Source organism: Prinia subflava, chromosome 14 (assembly GCF_021018805.1).
Source record: "Prinia subflava isolate CZ2003 ecotype Zambia chromosome 14, Cam_Psub_1.2, whole genome shotgun sequence".
In the NCBI taxonomy this organism is placed as follows: domain Eukaryota; kingdom Metazoa; phylum Chordata; class Aves; order Passeriformes; family Cisticolidae; genus Prinia; species Prinia subflava.
In genome coordinates, this window is record NC_086260.1 from 1,736,238 (window position 1) to 1,749,152 (window position 12,915).

At 50.2% G+C, this 12,915-nt stretch overlaps 1 protein-coding gene across 2 annotated transcripts in view; it reads right to left on the reverse strand.

Moving 5' to 3' along the window:
- LOC134558068 (contactin-4) overlaps nucleotides 1-12,915 on the reverse strand; it is a 255,592-nt gene that overhangs the window by 40,020 nt on the left and 202,657 nt on the right. For both annotated transcript variants that reach the window (XM_063411534.1, XM_063411533.1), the window contains exons 11-12: nucleotides 11,205-11,334; nucleotides 4,602-4,752 (exon numbers count right to left, since the gene is read on the reverse strand). In XM_063411534.1, coding sequence (XP_063267604.1) covers nucleotides 4,602-4,752; nucleotides 11,205-11,334 — 281 coding nt within the window. The remainder of the gene's footprint in view (nucleotides 1-4,601; nucleotides 4,753-11,204; nucleotides 11,335-12,915) is intronic.

The following is a 12,915-nucleotide window of genomic DNA, read 5'->3' on the forward strand; positions in this document are numbered from 1 at the left end:
TGCTCTCCTGTGCTTCTGTTGGTTTTCAGCTATAAAAGAGCGATGTTCCTGCTGCAAGAGCTGTGTGAGCTCACACATCACAGAGCCTGTCAGGACTGCAGATAATGGCACCAACTGGGAGAATTTCCACCAGGACTGGGAGCGTGCCTGGGTCAGATCCTGCTCCAACAAAGTGCACCAAGAGGGTCCCTGTACACACAAACTTGTTTAATTAAGGTAACAGATGTTGCTATTACACAAGTCATGGGGAATGGTTGTTTAATTGGACGCTTTCATATACTTTGCTACCAGCACAGAACATCATTTGTTTTTTTTATGCATTTCTTTCCTTACAATTAAACTGTATAAACAATGCAGGCACTGTATATTTCTGGAAAAGAAACAGCTCTAATGATGTAGGGGCTTTACATGAAGAAGAATGAGAGAAGAGCAGTTTGTATTGGGGCTTAATAGTACAATTATTTTTCTGTCCCAGCCTGAGTACCTGTCTGGTGGCAGAGTAAATATAACTCCAACAGCTCTAGGAGAACATTAGGAATTAAGACTGTTGTGTACCTATTTTAAATAAAAGTTGTCTCAGTTTTTCTGCACTTTCTGCCCTTGGGGAGCGAAGGAGAAGAGGAAAAGTGGGAAGCTGTGGAGGAATAAGAGAAAGAGGAATCTGCTCTTGAACCACACAACGCTACAGCTTCACCTCTGGGAAATGTCCCTGTGTCTCTGTGAGGAATAAATAAATGGAATTATTGTCATTGTGGCATGAAAAATGAACACCCCTTTGCCTAAGTCCAAAACAAGACCTGAGAAAAGAGGGAAGGCTGGCAGGGGAAGCGATGCAGACCCTGCAGGGCTGAACAGCCCCTTGCAGTGCTGCTCCCAGAATGGTGCAGCTTGGAAAGGATCACTGGAGATCATCACATCCAACCCCCCTGCTCAGGCAGGTCCCCCTGCAGTGCACGAGCCAGGACTGTGTCCAGCCTGCTCCAGCAAAATCACTCCAGACCAACAAGTAATACACATCCCTTGACCAATTCCATGAGGGATTTCCTTGAGATGCTCTAACTGAACAGCCTCTGGTGGCAAGTCATGAAAAGCCAGGTCACTGTGTGCAGTGGAGGGACAAAAAGCCTCTGTTTGTTGCCACAGGACCACATTAGCCCTGAAGTGAAACCCCCCTGTTCCAGCACCTGTGGGATTGTTGGGACACCAACCCTGTTTGTTGGTGGGCTATGGAAAAGTCAGGGGCCATTCCCACCAGAAAGGCAGGTCCTGAGTGAGGTTTTCCTGGGAATAGGTGGGTTTTAATCGTGTCTCAGCCGCTCCTGCTCTCGCAGTGGCCCTGTGAGGAGCAGCATTCCCAGCACTAAAGACCTTTCCCACAGAGTGAAACTCTCACTTTGCACTGGAATGTGAAGGGAAGATCAAGGATGGAAAATGATCCCGGTACTTTGCCCGCACAGAAACAGTCTTTGTTTCCAAACAGCATTTGCAGTACATCTATATCTGTGCTAGAGCTGTTCCTATATAAAATTTACCTTCTGGAGTCAGGCCCCCAAACATCGTTTTGACTCAGTTAGGCCTCCAAGGCAGGATTTCCATTATTATGGAGATGAAGTGTCTTTAATGACTGCAATAATATAATTGTACCCCAGGGCAGAATTCCTAATAACACAATTGCACAGTTCTCAACCACCAGTAAGAGATACCCTGAGGCCATGTGATTCATTAGAGGTGCAGCACACACTACCTCAGCCTCCAGAGAAGAGTAGGAAACCTAAACCGATAAAGCTTTTTTTTTTTTTTTTTTTTTTTTTTTTTCACTGTGGTAGTCTCTGCTCTCAGGGCAAACATTGAATACCACACTCTGTTTTGCCTCCTGGACAGCAGGAGCCTCCAGAGCCGGAGTCTCAGCAGCAAAAACCACGCACAGTGTCTCCAGCAAGGAATTTAACATCCCACACCAGCTGAAAAGCCACAAAAGCCCCAGGAGGAGCTCTGAAGTGATTGCCATGGCAGCCACCAGGCTGAGCATCAGCATTCAAAGCAAGCTCTGACACAGGAACGCTGCTTTTAAGCCCACCTGGAATTGGGAGGATCATCTATATTGATTAACCTGCCGTGATCAGCCTGCAGGCTGGAGAAGGGTCCAGATGTTCAGGTGCCTCTCTGGTACTCGCAGGACCCTTTAAAGGCAGTTTAAGCAGAGATTCCATTGAAGTTTCTTCTCCCGCGTCTGTCTAAAAGTTCTGTTTCCCGTCCTAGATGAAGAGACTGCACCAGCAGCTTTTCCTGGCATCTTTCTTCCTAAATTCCAGCAGATTGTTTTTTATTCTCAGCAGCCAAGAAGGTTCTTGTTTGAAGAACACAACGGGGATGTCGGGAGGTACTGGAGCTGTGCTCCAGGCACTGCTGCTGTCCCCCGGGACAGCAGGGAGCAGATGACATTTCAGCAAGCACAAAAAGCAGAAATACAGCAGAATTAAGCAGAATTAAGCAGAGCTCAGGCACTTGGCCCCTCCTATCCACGAGGGCAGACGGAGCTGATGAGCAGTGCCACGACCACAGCAATGTCACTCCCTGATTGTGCATTTCAGTCCCCAGGTGCAGACTGCAGGGCTGGGCTGGTGAATGAAGCAGTGGTGAGGATCAGCACCCTCAACCCCACAGGAGGCACAGCCCAGGGTGTGGCAGGGCAGGGCAGGGCAGGGCAGGGGCAGAGCTGGGCAGGGTAGGGTAGGGCAGGGCAGGGCAGGGCAGGGCAGGGCAGAGCAGGGCAGGGCAGGGCAGGGCAGGGCAGGGCAGGGAAGGGCAGGGCAGAGCAGAGCAGGGCAGGGCAGGGGCAGGGCAGGGCAGGGAAGGGCAGGGCAGGGCAGAGCAGGGCAGGGCAGGGGCAGGGCAGGGCAGGGGCAGAGCAGGGCAGGGCAGAGCAGGGCAGGGCAGGGCAGGGCAGGGCAGGGCAGGGCAGGGCAGGGCAGAGCAGGGCAGGGCAGGGCAGGGCAGGGCAGGGCAGGGCAGAGCAGGGCAGGGCAGGGCAGGGCAGGGCAGGGCAGGGAAGGGCAGAGCAGAGCAGAGCAGGGCAGGGCAGGGCAGGGCAGGGCAGGGCAGGGCAGGGCAGGGCAGAGCAGGGCAGGGCAGGGGCAGGGCAGGGCAGGGGCAGAGCAGGGCAGGGCAGAGCAGGGCAGGGCAGGGCAGGGCAGGGCAGGGCAGGGCAGGGGAGGGCAGGGCAGGGCAGGGCAGGGCAGAGCAGGGCAGGGCAGAGCAGGGCAGGGCAGAGCAGGGCAGAGCAGGGCAGAGCAGGGCAGGGCAGAGCAGGGCAGGGCAGGGCAGGGCAGAGCAGGGCAGAGCAGGGCAGGGCAGGGCAGGGCAGGGGCAGAGCAGGGCAGTGCAGGGCAGGGCAGGGCAGGGCAGGGCAGGGGCAGAGCAGGGCAGGGCAGGGCAGGGCAGGGCAGGGCAGGGCAGGGCAGGGCAGGGCAGGGGCAGAGCAGGGCAGGGCAGGGCAGGGCAGGGCAGGGCAGGGCAGGGCAGGGCCCCTGCCAAGGCACCGTTCCGACGCTTGCCCAGGTAATCCCTGCTGGCTGATCCCGCTGGCTGGAGAACCCCTGGGCTGGAGGAGCTCAAGGTTTCACACCTGCTTAGGCACAGTTCACGTCTGCTTTGCCATCCAGGGCTGCGTGCCCAGGTGGGAGGCTCCTGGCTGTGGCTCAGCAGGAGCAGCAGGACCGAGCCTGGTGCTGCCATGAGAGCCTGGCTGGGTCTGCCCTGAGCCCGGGCTGTGCCCACCACCCCCAGCCACCACTGCAGCCCCACTCCCAAATTACAACGAGGAGCAGAAACTCCTCACTGCTGTGCCAAGGGCAGCAGCCTCAGAGCAGGCAGCACATCCAGCCACGGACTGTGCCAGCGAGCACAGGGACACAGACAGGACCTGCTGGGGCTGGCACTGCAGAGCTTCCAGCACCAAACACCCACCCTTGGCACCACCCCTGATGCCTCAACCTTCAGCTTCCCTGTACTGCAGCCCCTGTGCTGCCCAGGGGTGCAGCTCTGAGCTCACACTCAGGGTCACTCAGCTCTGTGGTCACTCACCACACCTCTACACAGCCAACAACAAATCAGCACCACAGAGAGGGATTTGAAAATCTGGCTTTTGAATTTAAAAAAAAAAAAATAAAAATATTTGGCCAGTCTGAGAAAGCCAACATCAAGTCAGGCATCAGAACTGTCAAATTAATTATTGCTCCCATATAATTCCTGTTTGCAGGACACGGAGTAATGTACCCGAGCTGTGCAATTTGCTTTTATCTCCTGGAAATCTATTTTTTTTTTAAAAACAACATTTATTTAGAGCACTGCAGAGGCAAAATACTTGGTTTTTTGGGGTGCACCTTTATCATCTTCTTGGCAGGGCTGCTTTGATAGCAGACAGAGATGTGATGGCACCATGGGAATGGGAATGTCACCCCCAGCTCCTTGGGATTGAGCACAGGCTGTTTCCTCATGTATTTGCAAGTCAATTTTGCAAAGCTATTAATGACAAATTTAGCTTTGATTGCCTGAAGTCCCTGGGTTAGTTAATGAAAGAAATGGTTACTTGAAGACATTACCTCTCATTTTCTCTCAGGATGTCTTTTCCTTTCTTCCAAGAATAAGTAGGTCTGGGGGAGGCTTTGGGCTTGCACTCAATGATGACTTCACCACCCACTTTAACAAGAGTTAACTTCTTCAGGAGGGTTTTGGAAAAGTCTGGACCAATGGCTGAAAGCAAAATCGACACAAACCAGATCAGAATTCCCCCAGGAAAAAACGAAGTCAGACTTTGTTTGAACATTTTGTCAGTTTGAACATTACGAAATTCCTGGGTTCTTCCTCATTTACAAATCCTAAATGATTGGACTTTATGAACTACAGGGATGTCTGGATGGGGCAAAAAAAAGAAGCACCTGAGTGCTTCTTTCACTGCAAAAAATACTTGATTTGTTTAAAAATGTGTGTTCAGCTAAAAGAAAACTGGTAACTCTAAAGACTATATAAGACTGTAAAAAAGCCCTGAAACCAGCTCTGGCTTTGTAAAACACTCCAGAATTAAAGAACACTTCCCACCAATGCACTCAGAACCAAATGCATTGTTATTTATATCATCTATCATTATCAATATATTATCACTTCTGAAACTAATTTCTCAGATGATTATCCCAAATTTATAAGCAAAGGAGAATTTTTGAATAATCCTGTTACTCCCAACTCTGTAATAAACAGTTTAGACTGGTTTTTTGTGTCATTTGCTGCGTTTCCTCGCTCCTCTGTGATACACAGGAGTTGCTCACTGTGGGTTTTATTCTGTGACGTTCCAAACGTTGTCATTTGACATTTAGAAACTCTGGGCTCATTTCTCAGCACTGCCACAGCTTCCCTGAGCCACTTCAGGAGTGATTAATTTAATTTATTGACACCTTTTGTTTGTCAAGTGGGGATTTTAATGACCTTTTTTCCCTCCTCTAAACCCACATTTCATTTTTTCAATTTGTTTTTTAAACATTTGGCCTGGAAATTCTGTAAGACAAGACTGCATCTTGAAATATGTATTTTACAGTGTCCAGCACCACCAGATTCTGCTTTTATTTAAAGACTCCAGGCAAGACAACTGGCAAAAATAATTGAGAAGAATCACTCTGAGAAAAGCTCAGTCTGTAATTTTCCATTTCCCTCTTTCACTTAATTTTGCTAAGTCTCACTTGAGATGATTAAACACCACTAGTAGCAAGTGCTTAACTCCAGGACCTTTTAAAACAACCATTTTAACACTCAGATCTGGTTAAAAGCTAAAATTTCCCAGGGAGGGCTCAGAACGTTGCCCTCCTTTGAAACTCTGGTGAAAAGGCAAACCTGCTGCTTTCCTTTCAAAATGTGCCAAGTTAAATCACAGATGCACAGGAATTTATCTGCAGGACACCATTTGGGTGCTTTTCCTGTGACAGACAGAAACAGAGCTGCAAGCCCGAGTGAGAAGCTGGCCAAATAAATGAAAAGTTTCTCAGAGCAGAATCTCCAAAATCTGTTTTTTGTGTGGACAGGAGGAGCTGCTGGGCACAGGGACACCCTGGGAGCCCCCACCAGCAAGGACTAAACCTCCCTCCTCTGAAAACATCTCCCTTCTTCCCAAAGGTCCATTTTTATCATGTTTTAAATAGACAAGAAAAGCATCAGTGGGTTTATTTCGATTTCTTTCATGTCCAATAAATCTTAGCATTGTGAAGTCTAATTTATTGAGCATTATCGTACCTTTCTCCAACAGCAACACAGACAATCCTTCAAATGAATTTTTTTTCTATGCAGGCATCTATCACTGATGATAAAAAATGGCCAATAATTGAAAATCCCATGGCTGGAAAAAAACTCGTGCTTTATTCTTCAGGGTAAATCAGGGAATTTTCTACTGAATATTTGGTTTGAGAGCAACTAAGCTGTTATTTTGTAATCAGGAATTGTGTTTAACCCTTTGAAACTACATCCCCTGCTGCCACTGGTACCAGAACATGGTTTGGGATTGAGCTGGAGCCTGGCAGGGCCCTTGGGATGGTCCCACTCCTGCTCCACCAGGAGGTTGCCCAGGGCCGTGGCCAGTTGGATATTGAGCATCTCCAAGGACAGGGACACCACACCCTCTCTGGACAATTTGTTCTAGTGTCCAACCAACCTCAACATGATTTTTTTCTTATTTTAAGCAGTACTTCCAGAGTTTCAGTCTGTGGGCTCTGCCTCCTGTCCCAGCAGTGGCACCTCTGGGAAGATGCTGGCTCTGGAATCTCTGCTCCCTCCCCTCAGGATTCACAGGAGCTTCTCCTGGGCTTAGCTGGGAGGAGCAGAGCAGCTGAGCACACAACTGTGGGGCAGAGGATGCTTTTCTTTGGGATGGGAGCGTTTTGGTTGCTGTTGGATTGCTGAAAGGTCTCTCCAGACAGGTTTGTCACCGTGTCCTGAGCAGAGTCACCTCTCCAGGACTGCACATTTATGGTCCTGGATGTTCTGAGTGGCAACACTCAGGTTTCTCCAGAAATAACTTTAACCAGCAGGAGAGGGAATGCAGCTGCCAGCTCCTGGAGGAACATGGGATGGAGTAAAGAACATCTGTCCTCTGCTCTCCACTGCCTCAAGTTTTAATTTCATGCCTTCCTTAAAAACAAACAGTCAAAGATCCCCATTGCATACAGGTAATACTTACAAAAGAAAGGCCTTGTAAAAACATGGTTTAGGCCCTGCTACTCTGGCTAAGATAGCAGCCAGCTGATAAATTTCCATGTGAAATTATCAAAGGAATGAGAATCGGTTAGTACAACAATCTATTCTTGTAACAGAGCCATTGGCACCTGCAAAAACAAGAAATCTGTCCCATGAGAATCAGTGAAGAAACTTGTAAATAATCTAGAAATAGAGAAATTTGATGGACATGCAAAATGCCATTTATCCACCAATGAACTGAATGCAGGTTGGTGTATTGTTAACCAGTCAGATCTAACACCGTGCCTTCTGATAATCCTATAAAATATGAGCTGTGCAATAAAGATTTGGCTTTTCTGCATGACAAAACAAGAGTCCTGTCTGCTTTCATTGTGACAATCCCCTGCTGCTCCAGGTGCTGCAGCCTGGCAGGAGCAGCCTGGGCAGGGGCTGCAGTGTTTGTTTTTGAGAGGTTGGTTTGCAGTGCTGGGGGAGGCTGGTTTGCAGTGTTTTTGGGAGGTTTGCAGTGTTTTTGGGAGGTTGGTTTGCAGTGTTTTTGGGAGGTTGGTTTGCAGTGTTTTTGGGAGGTTGGTTTGTAGTGTTTTTGGAGGTTGGTTGGCAATGCTGGGGGAGGCTGGCAGTGCTGGGGGAGGTTGGTTTGCAGTGCTGGGGGAGGCTGGCAGTGGTTTTGGGAGGCTGGCAGTGTTTTTGGGAGGCTGGCAGTGTTTTTGGGAGGCTGGCAGTGTTTTTGGGAGGCTGGCAGTGTTTTTGGGAGAGTGGTAGTTTTTGGGAGGCTGGGGTAGGTTTCTGGGAGGTTTGCAGTGTTTTTGGGAGGCTGGGGTAGGTTTCTGGGAGGTTTGCAGTGTTTCTGGGAGGTTTGCAGTGTTTTTGGGAGGCTGGGGTAGGTTTCTGGGAGGTTTGCAGTGTTTTTGGGAGGTTGGCAGTGTTTTTGGGAGGCTGGCAGTGTTTTTGGGGAGGCTGGCAGTGTTTTTGGGAGGTTTGCAGTGTTTTTGGGAGGCTGGCAGTGTTTTTGGGAGGCTGGCAGTGTTTTTGGGAGGCTGGCAGTGTTTTTGGGAGGCTGGCAGTGTTTTTGGGAGGTTTGCAGTGTTTTTGGGGAGGTTGGCAGTGTTTTTGGGAGGTTGGCAGTGTTTTTGGGAGGCTGGTTTGCAGTTCTGGGGGAGGTTTGCAGTGTTTTTGGGAGGCTGGCAGTGTTTTTGGTAGGCTGGCAGTGTTTTTGGGGAGGTTTGCAGTGTTTTTGGGAGAGTGGTAGTTTTTGGGAGGCTGGGGTAGGTTTCTGGGAGGTTTGCAGTGTTTTTGGGAGGCTGGGGTAGGTTTCTGGGAGGTTTGCAGTGTTTCTGGGAGGTTGGCAGTGTTTTTGGGAGGCTGGCAGTGTTTTTGGGAGGCTGGCAGTGTTTTTGGGAGGTTGGCAGTGTTTTTAGGAGGCTGGCAGTGTTTTTGGGGAGGTTTGCAGTGTTTTTGGGGAGGTTTGCAGTGTTTTTGGGAGGTTTGCAGTGTTTTTGGGGAGGCTGGCAGTGTTTTTGGGAGGTTGGCAGTGTTTTTGGGAGGCTGGCAGTGTTTTTGGGGAGGCTGGGGTAGGTTTCTGGGAGGTTTGCAGTGTTTTTGGGGAGGTTGGCAGTGTTTTTGGGAGGCTGGCAGTGTTTTTGGGAGGTTTGCAGTGTTTCTGGGAGGTTTGCAGTGTTTTTGGGAGGCTGGCAGTGTTTTTGGGAGGCTGGCAGTGTTTTTGGGAGGTTGGCAGTGTTTTTGGGAGGCTGGCAGTGTTTTTGGGAGGCTGGCAGTGTTTTTGGGAGGCTGGCAGTGTTTTTGGGAGGTTGGCAGTGTTTCTGGGAGGTTTGCAGTGTTTTTGGGAGGCTGGCAGTGTTTTTGGGAGGTTGGCAGTGTTTCTGGGAGGTTTGCAGTGTTTTTGGGAGGCTGGCAGTGCTGGGGGAGGCTGGTTTGCAGTGCTGGGGGAGGTTTGCAGTGTTTTTGGGAGGCTGGCAGTGTTTTTGGGAGGCTGGCAGTGTTTTTGGGAGAGTGGTAGTTTTTGGGAGGCTGGGGTAGGTTTCTGGGAGGTTTGCAGTGTTTTTGGTGAGGCTGGCAGTGTTTTTGGGAGGTTGGCAGTGTTTTTGGGAGGCTGGCAGTGCTTTTGGGGAGGTTGGCAGTGTTTTTGGGAGGCTGGGGTACGTTTCTGGGAGGTTTGCAGTGTTTTTGGGAGGTTTGCAGTGTTTTTGGAAGGCTGGCAGTGTTTTTGGGAGGCTGGCAGTGTTTCTGGGAGGTTTGCAGTGTTTTTGGGGAGGTTTGCAGTGTTTTTGGGAGGTTGGCAGTGTTTTTGGGAGGCTGGGGTAGGTTTTTGGGAGGTTTGCAGTGTTTTTGGGAGGTTGGCAGTGTTTTTGGGAGGCTGGGGTAGGTTTTTGGGAGGCTGGGGTAGGTTTTTGGGAGGCTGGCAGTGTTTTTGGGAGGTTGGCAGTGTTTTTGGGAGGCTGGTTTGCAGTTCTGGGGGAGGTTTGCAGTGTTTTTGGGAGGCTGGCAGTGTTTTTGGTAGGCTGGCAGTGTTTTTGGGGAGGTTTGCAGTGTTTTTGGGAGAGTGGTAGTTTTTGGGAGGCTGGGGTAGGTTTCTGGGAGGTTTGCAGTGTTTTTGGGAGGCTGGGGTAGGTTTCTGGGAGGTTTGCAGTGTTTTTGGGAGGCTGGGGTAGGTTTCTGGGAGGTTTGCAGTGTTTCTGGGAGGTTGGCAGTGTTTTTGGGAGGCTGGCAGTGTTTTTGGGAGGCTGGCAGTGTTTTTGGGAGGTTGGCAGTGTTTTTAGGAGGCTGGCAGTGTTTTTGGGGAGGTTTGCAGTGTTTTTGGGGAGGTTTGCAGTGTTTTTGGGAGGTTTGCAGTGTTTTTGGGGAGGCTGGCAGTGTTTTTGGGAGGTTGGCAGTGTTTTTGGGAGGCTGGCAGTGTTTTTGGGGAGGCTGGGGTAGGTTTCTGGGAGGTTTGCAGTGTTTTTGGGGAGGTTGGCAGTGTTTTTGGGAGGCTGGCAGTGTTTTTGGGAGGTTTGCAGTGTTTCTGGGAGGTTTGCAGTGTTTTTGGGAGGCTGGCAGTGTTTTTGGGAGGCTGGCAGTGTTTTTGGGAGGTTGGCAGTGTTTTTGGGAGGCTGGCAGTGTTTTTGGGAGGCTGGCAGTGTTTTTGGGAGGCTGGCAGTGTTTTTGGGAGGTTGGCAGTGTTTCTGGGAGGTTTGCAGTGTTTTTGGGAGGCTGGCAGTGTTTTTGGGAGGTTGGCAGTGTTTCTGGGAGGTTTGCAGTGTTTTTGGGAGGCTGGCAGTGCTGGGGGAGGCTGGTTTGCAGTGCTGGGGGAGGTTTGCAGTGTTTTTGGGAGGCTGGCAGTGTTTTTGGGAGGCTGGCAGTGTTTTTGGGAGAGTGGTAGTTTTTGGGAGGCTGGGGTAGGTTTCTGGGAGGTTTGCAGTGTTTTTGGTGAGGCTGGCAGTGTTTTTGGGAGGTTGGCAGTGTTTTTGGGAGGCTGGCAGTGCTTTTGGGGAGGTTGGCAGTGTTTTTGGGAGGCTGGGGTACGTTTCTGGGAGGTTTGCAGTGTTTTTGGGAGGTTTGCAGTGTTTTTGGAAGGCTGGCAGTGTTTTTGGGAGGCTGGCAGTGTTTCTGGGAGGTTTGCAGTGTTTTTGGGGAGGTTTGCAGTGTTTTTGGGAGGTTGGCAGTGTTTTTGGGAGGCTGGGGTAGGTTTTTGGGAGGTTTGCAGTGTTTTTGGGAGGTTGGCAGTGTTTTTGGGAGGCTGGGGTAGGTTTTTGGGAGGCTGGGGTAGGTTTTTGGGAGGCTGGCAGTGTTTTTGGGAGGTTGGCAGTGTTTTTGGGAGGCTGGTTTGCAGTTCTGGGGGAGGTTTGCAGTGTTTTTGGGAGGCTGGCAGTGTTTTTGGTAGGCTGGCAGTGTTTTTGGGGAGGTTTGCAGTGTTTTTGGGCGGCTGGCAGTGTTTTTGGGAGGCTGGTTTGCAGTTCTGGGGGAGCTGCACTCACCGACGACGCTGAGCTCGGCGCTGGCGAGGATGACGCCGTGCCGGTTCTCCGCCACGCACTGGTACATGCCCGCGTCCGCCAGGCTCACGTTGGGGATGGTGAGGGAGCCCTGCTCCAGCTGCACTCTGCCCTGGGGAGCAGCAAAACAAACTCCAAGATGAGCAGGGAGACTCCTCAGGGCACACACCCCGAGGCTGTGGCGCTGGATTTTACAGCGAGGTGGACGACACGAAGTGGCGGTGACGGGAGGAATTTGCATGCTCCAATTTATCTGTCTGCCAGCCAAATTTATGTCAGGCTAGAGACTAAATGGTAAAACCAATACAGGAGTTGGTAAATGCAATTTAAATTGGAAGACTTTCCCTTGACCCCTCATTGATTTAATACCCAAAGCATTTAGATTAATATCCCTTTCAAGGAGATAAGCTTGGAGCAAGAAATGCGCTTCTGTTCCACAGTGGCGCATCACAGCCAATCCCATCCTCAGAAACAGCTCAAACAAAGGGATTTCCATGGAATCACAGAGTCATTAAGGTTGGAAAAGACCTCCAGGATTACTGTGTCCAACCTTTGACCAGACACCACCACAGACACTGAACTAGAACACATACAGGTGTTTCCTGGACACCTCCAGGGATGGGGACCCCAAACCTCCCTGGGCAGTTCCAATGGAGAAATTCACCCCTTCCGTGGAGAAATTCCTCCTGATGTCCAACCTGGCCCTCCCCTGGCACAGCTCGAGGCCATTTTGAGTGTAAATGGCAATGCAGGCTGGTAAGACTGGTTGCCATCTCAGCCAGCACAGGCAGAAACACTTAAAATCTTCTGCAGTTTACTGACAACAATGTAAATGCTAATAATTTAATGATCCTCTACTTCATATCAGCCACTAACGTGATTTAAGAACAACACCATCTGCCAGTGACCAGCGTGAAGCAACCAGAATTAGTGTGTGGAGTGAAAGACCAGGCTATCATTTGTCAGCCTGAGGATATGGAGCTCAAGTTATCAATTCTAATAAGTACAGCAAAGTGTTCCCTCCCTCCCCAGGAGTTTGACATTTAAAAAAAAATAATTCTAAAATAAGGAGCTATTGGTTTTCTACCTGGCCTTAGGGCAGAAATTTAATGTTTGTGCAATTTTTATCAGGGTTTGATCAAATTGGGGCTGCCATGTTCTTTCACAGTAAGTGAAGGGGAAAAAGTGCTGGCTACTACTAATAATAATTATTTTGGGGTGATCATTCCCTGGTGACAGATTTCAAAACCCCATTCAGTCATTTCTTCTTTCCAGCCTTAGGTTGCATCATGGATCCTTCATTTTGGGGAGGAGCTCTGAATGTAGAGCTGTTGTGGGTCCTGCTTGTCCCTGGCAGCAGCTCCTGGAGCTACAGGGAGACGACACCAGGCAGAGGCCTCTCTCTTCCAACCCAAACCATTCTGTGATTCCACTGTTCCAGAGCACCTCCATCCTCCCCATCCCAAAATGAACAAAACACCCAGGGATCAGAGAGCTGCCAGAGCCCCTCAGTTCAGGAAGGACATTGAGTGCTGTGTCCAGCTGTGTCCCCTCAGTTCAGGAAGGACACTGAGTGCTGTGTCCAGCTGTGTCCCCTCAGTTCAGGAAGGACATCGAGTGCTGTGTCCAGAGGAGGGAACGAGGCTGGAGAGGGGCTTGGAGCACAAACCCTGTGAGGAAGGGCTGAGGGAGC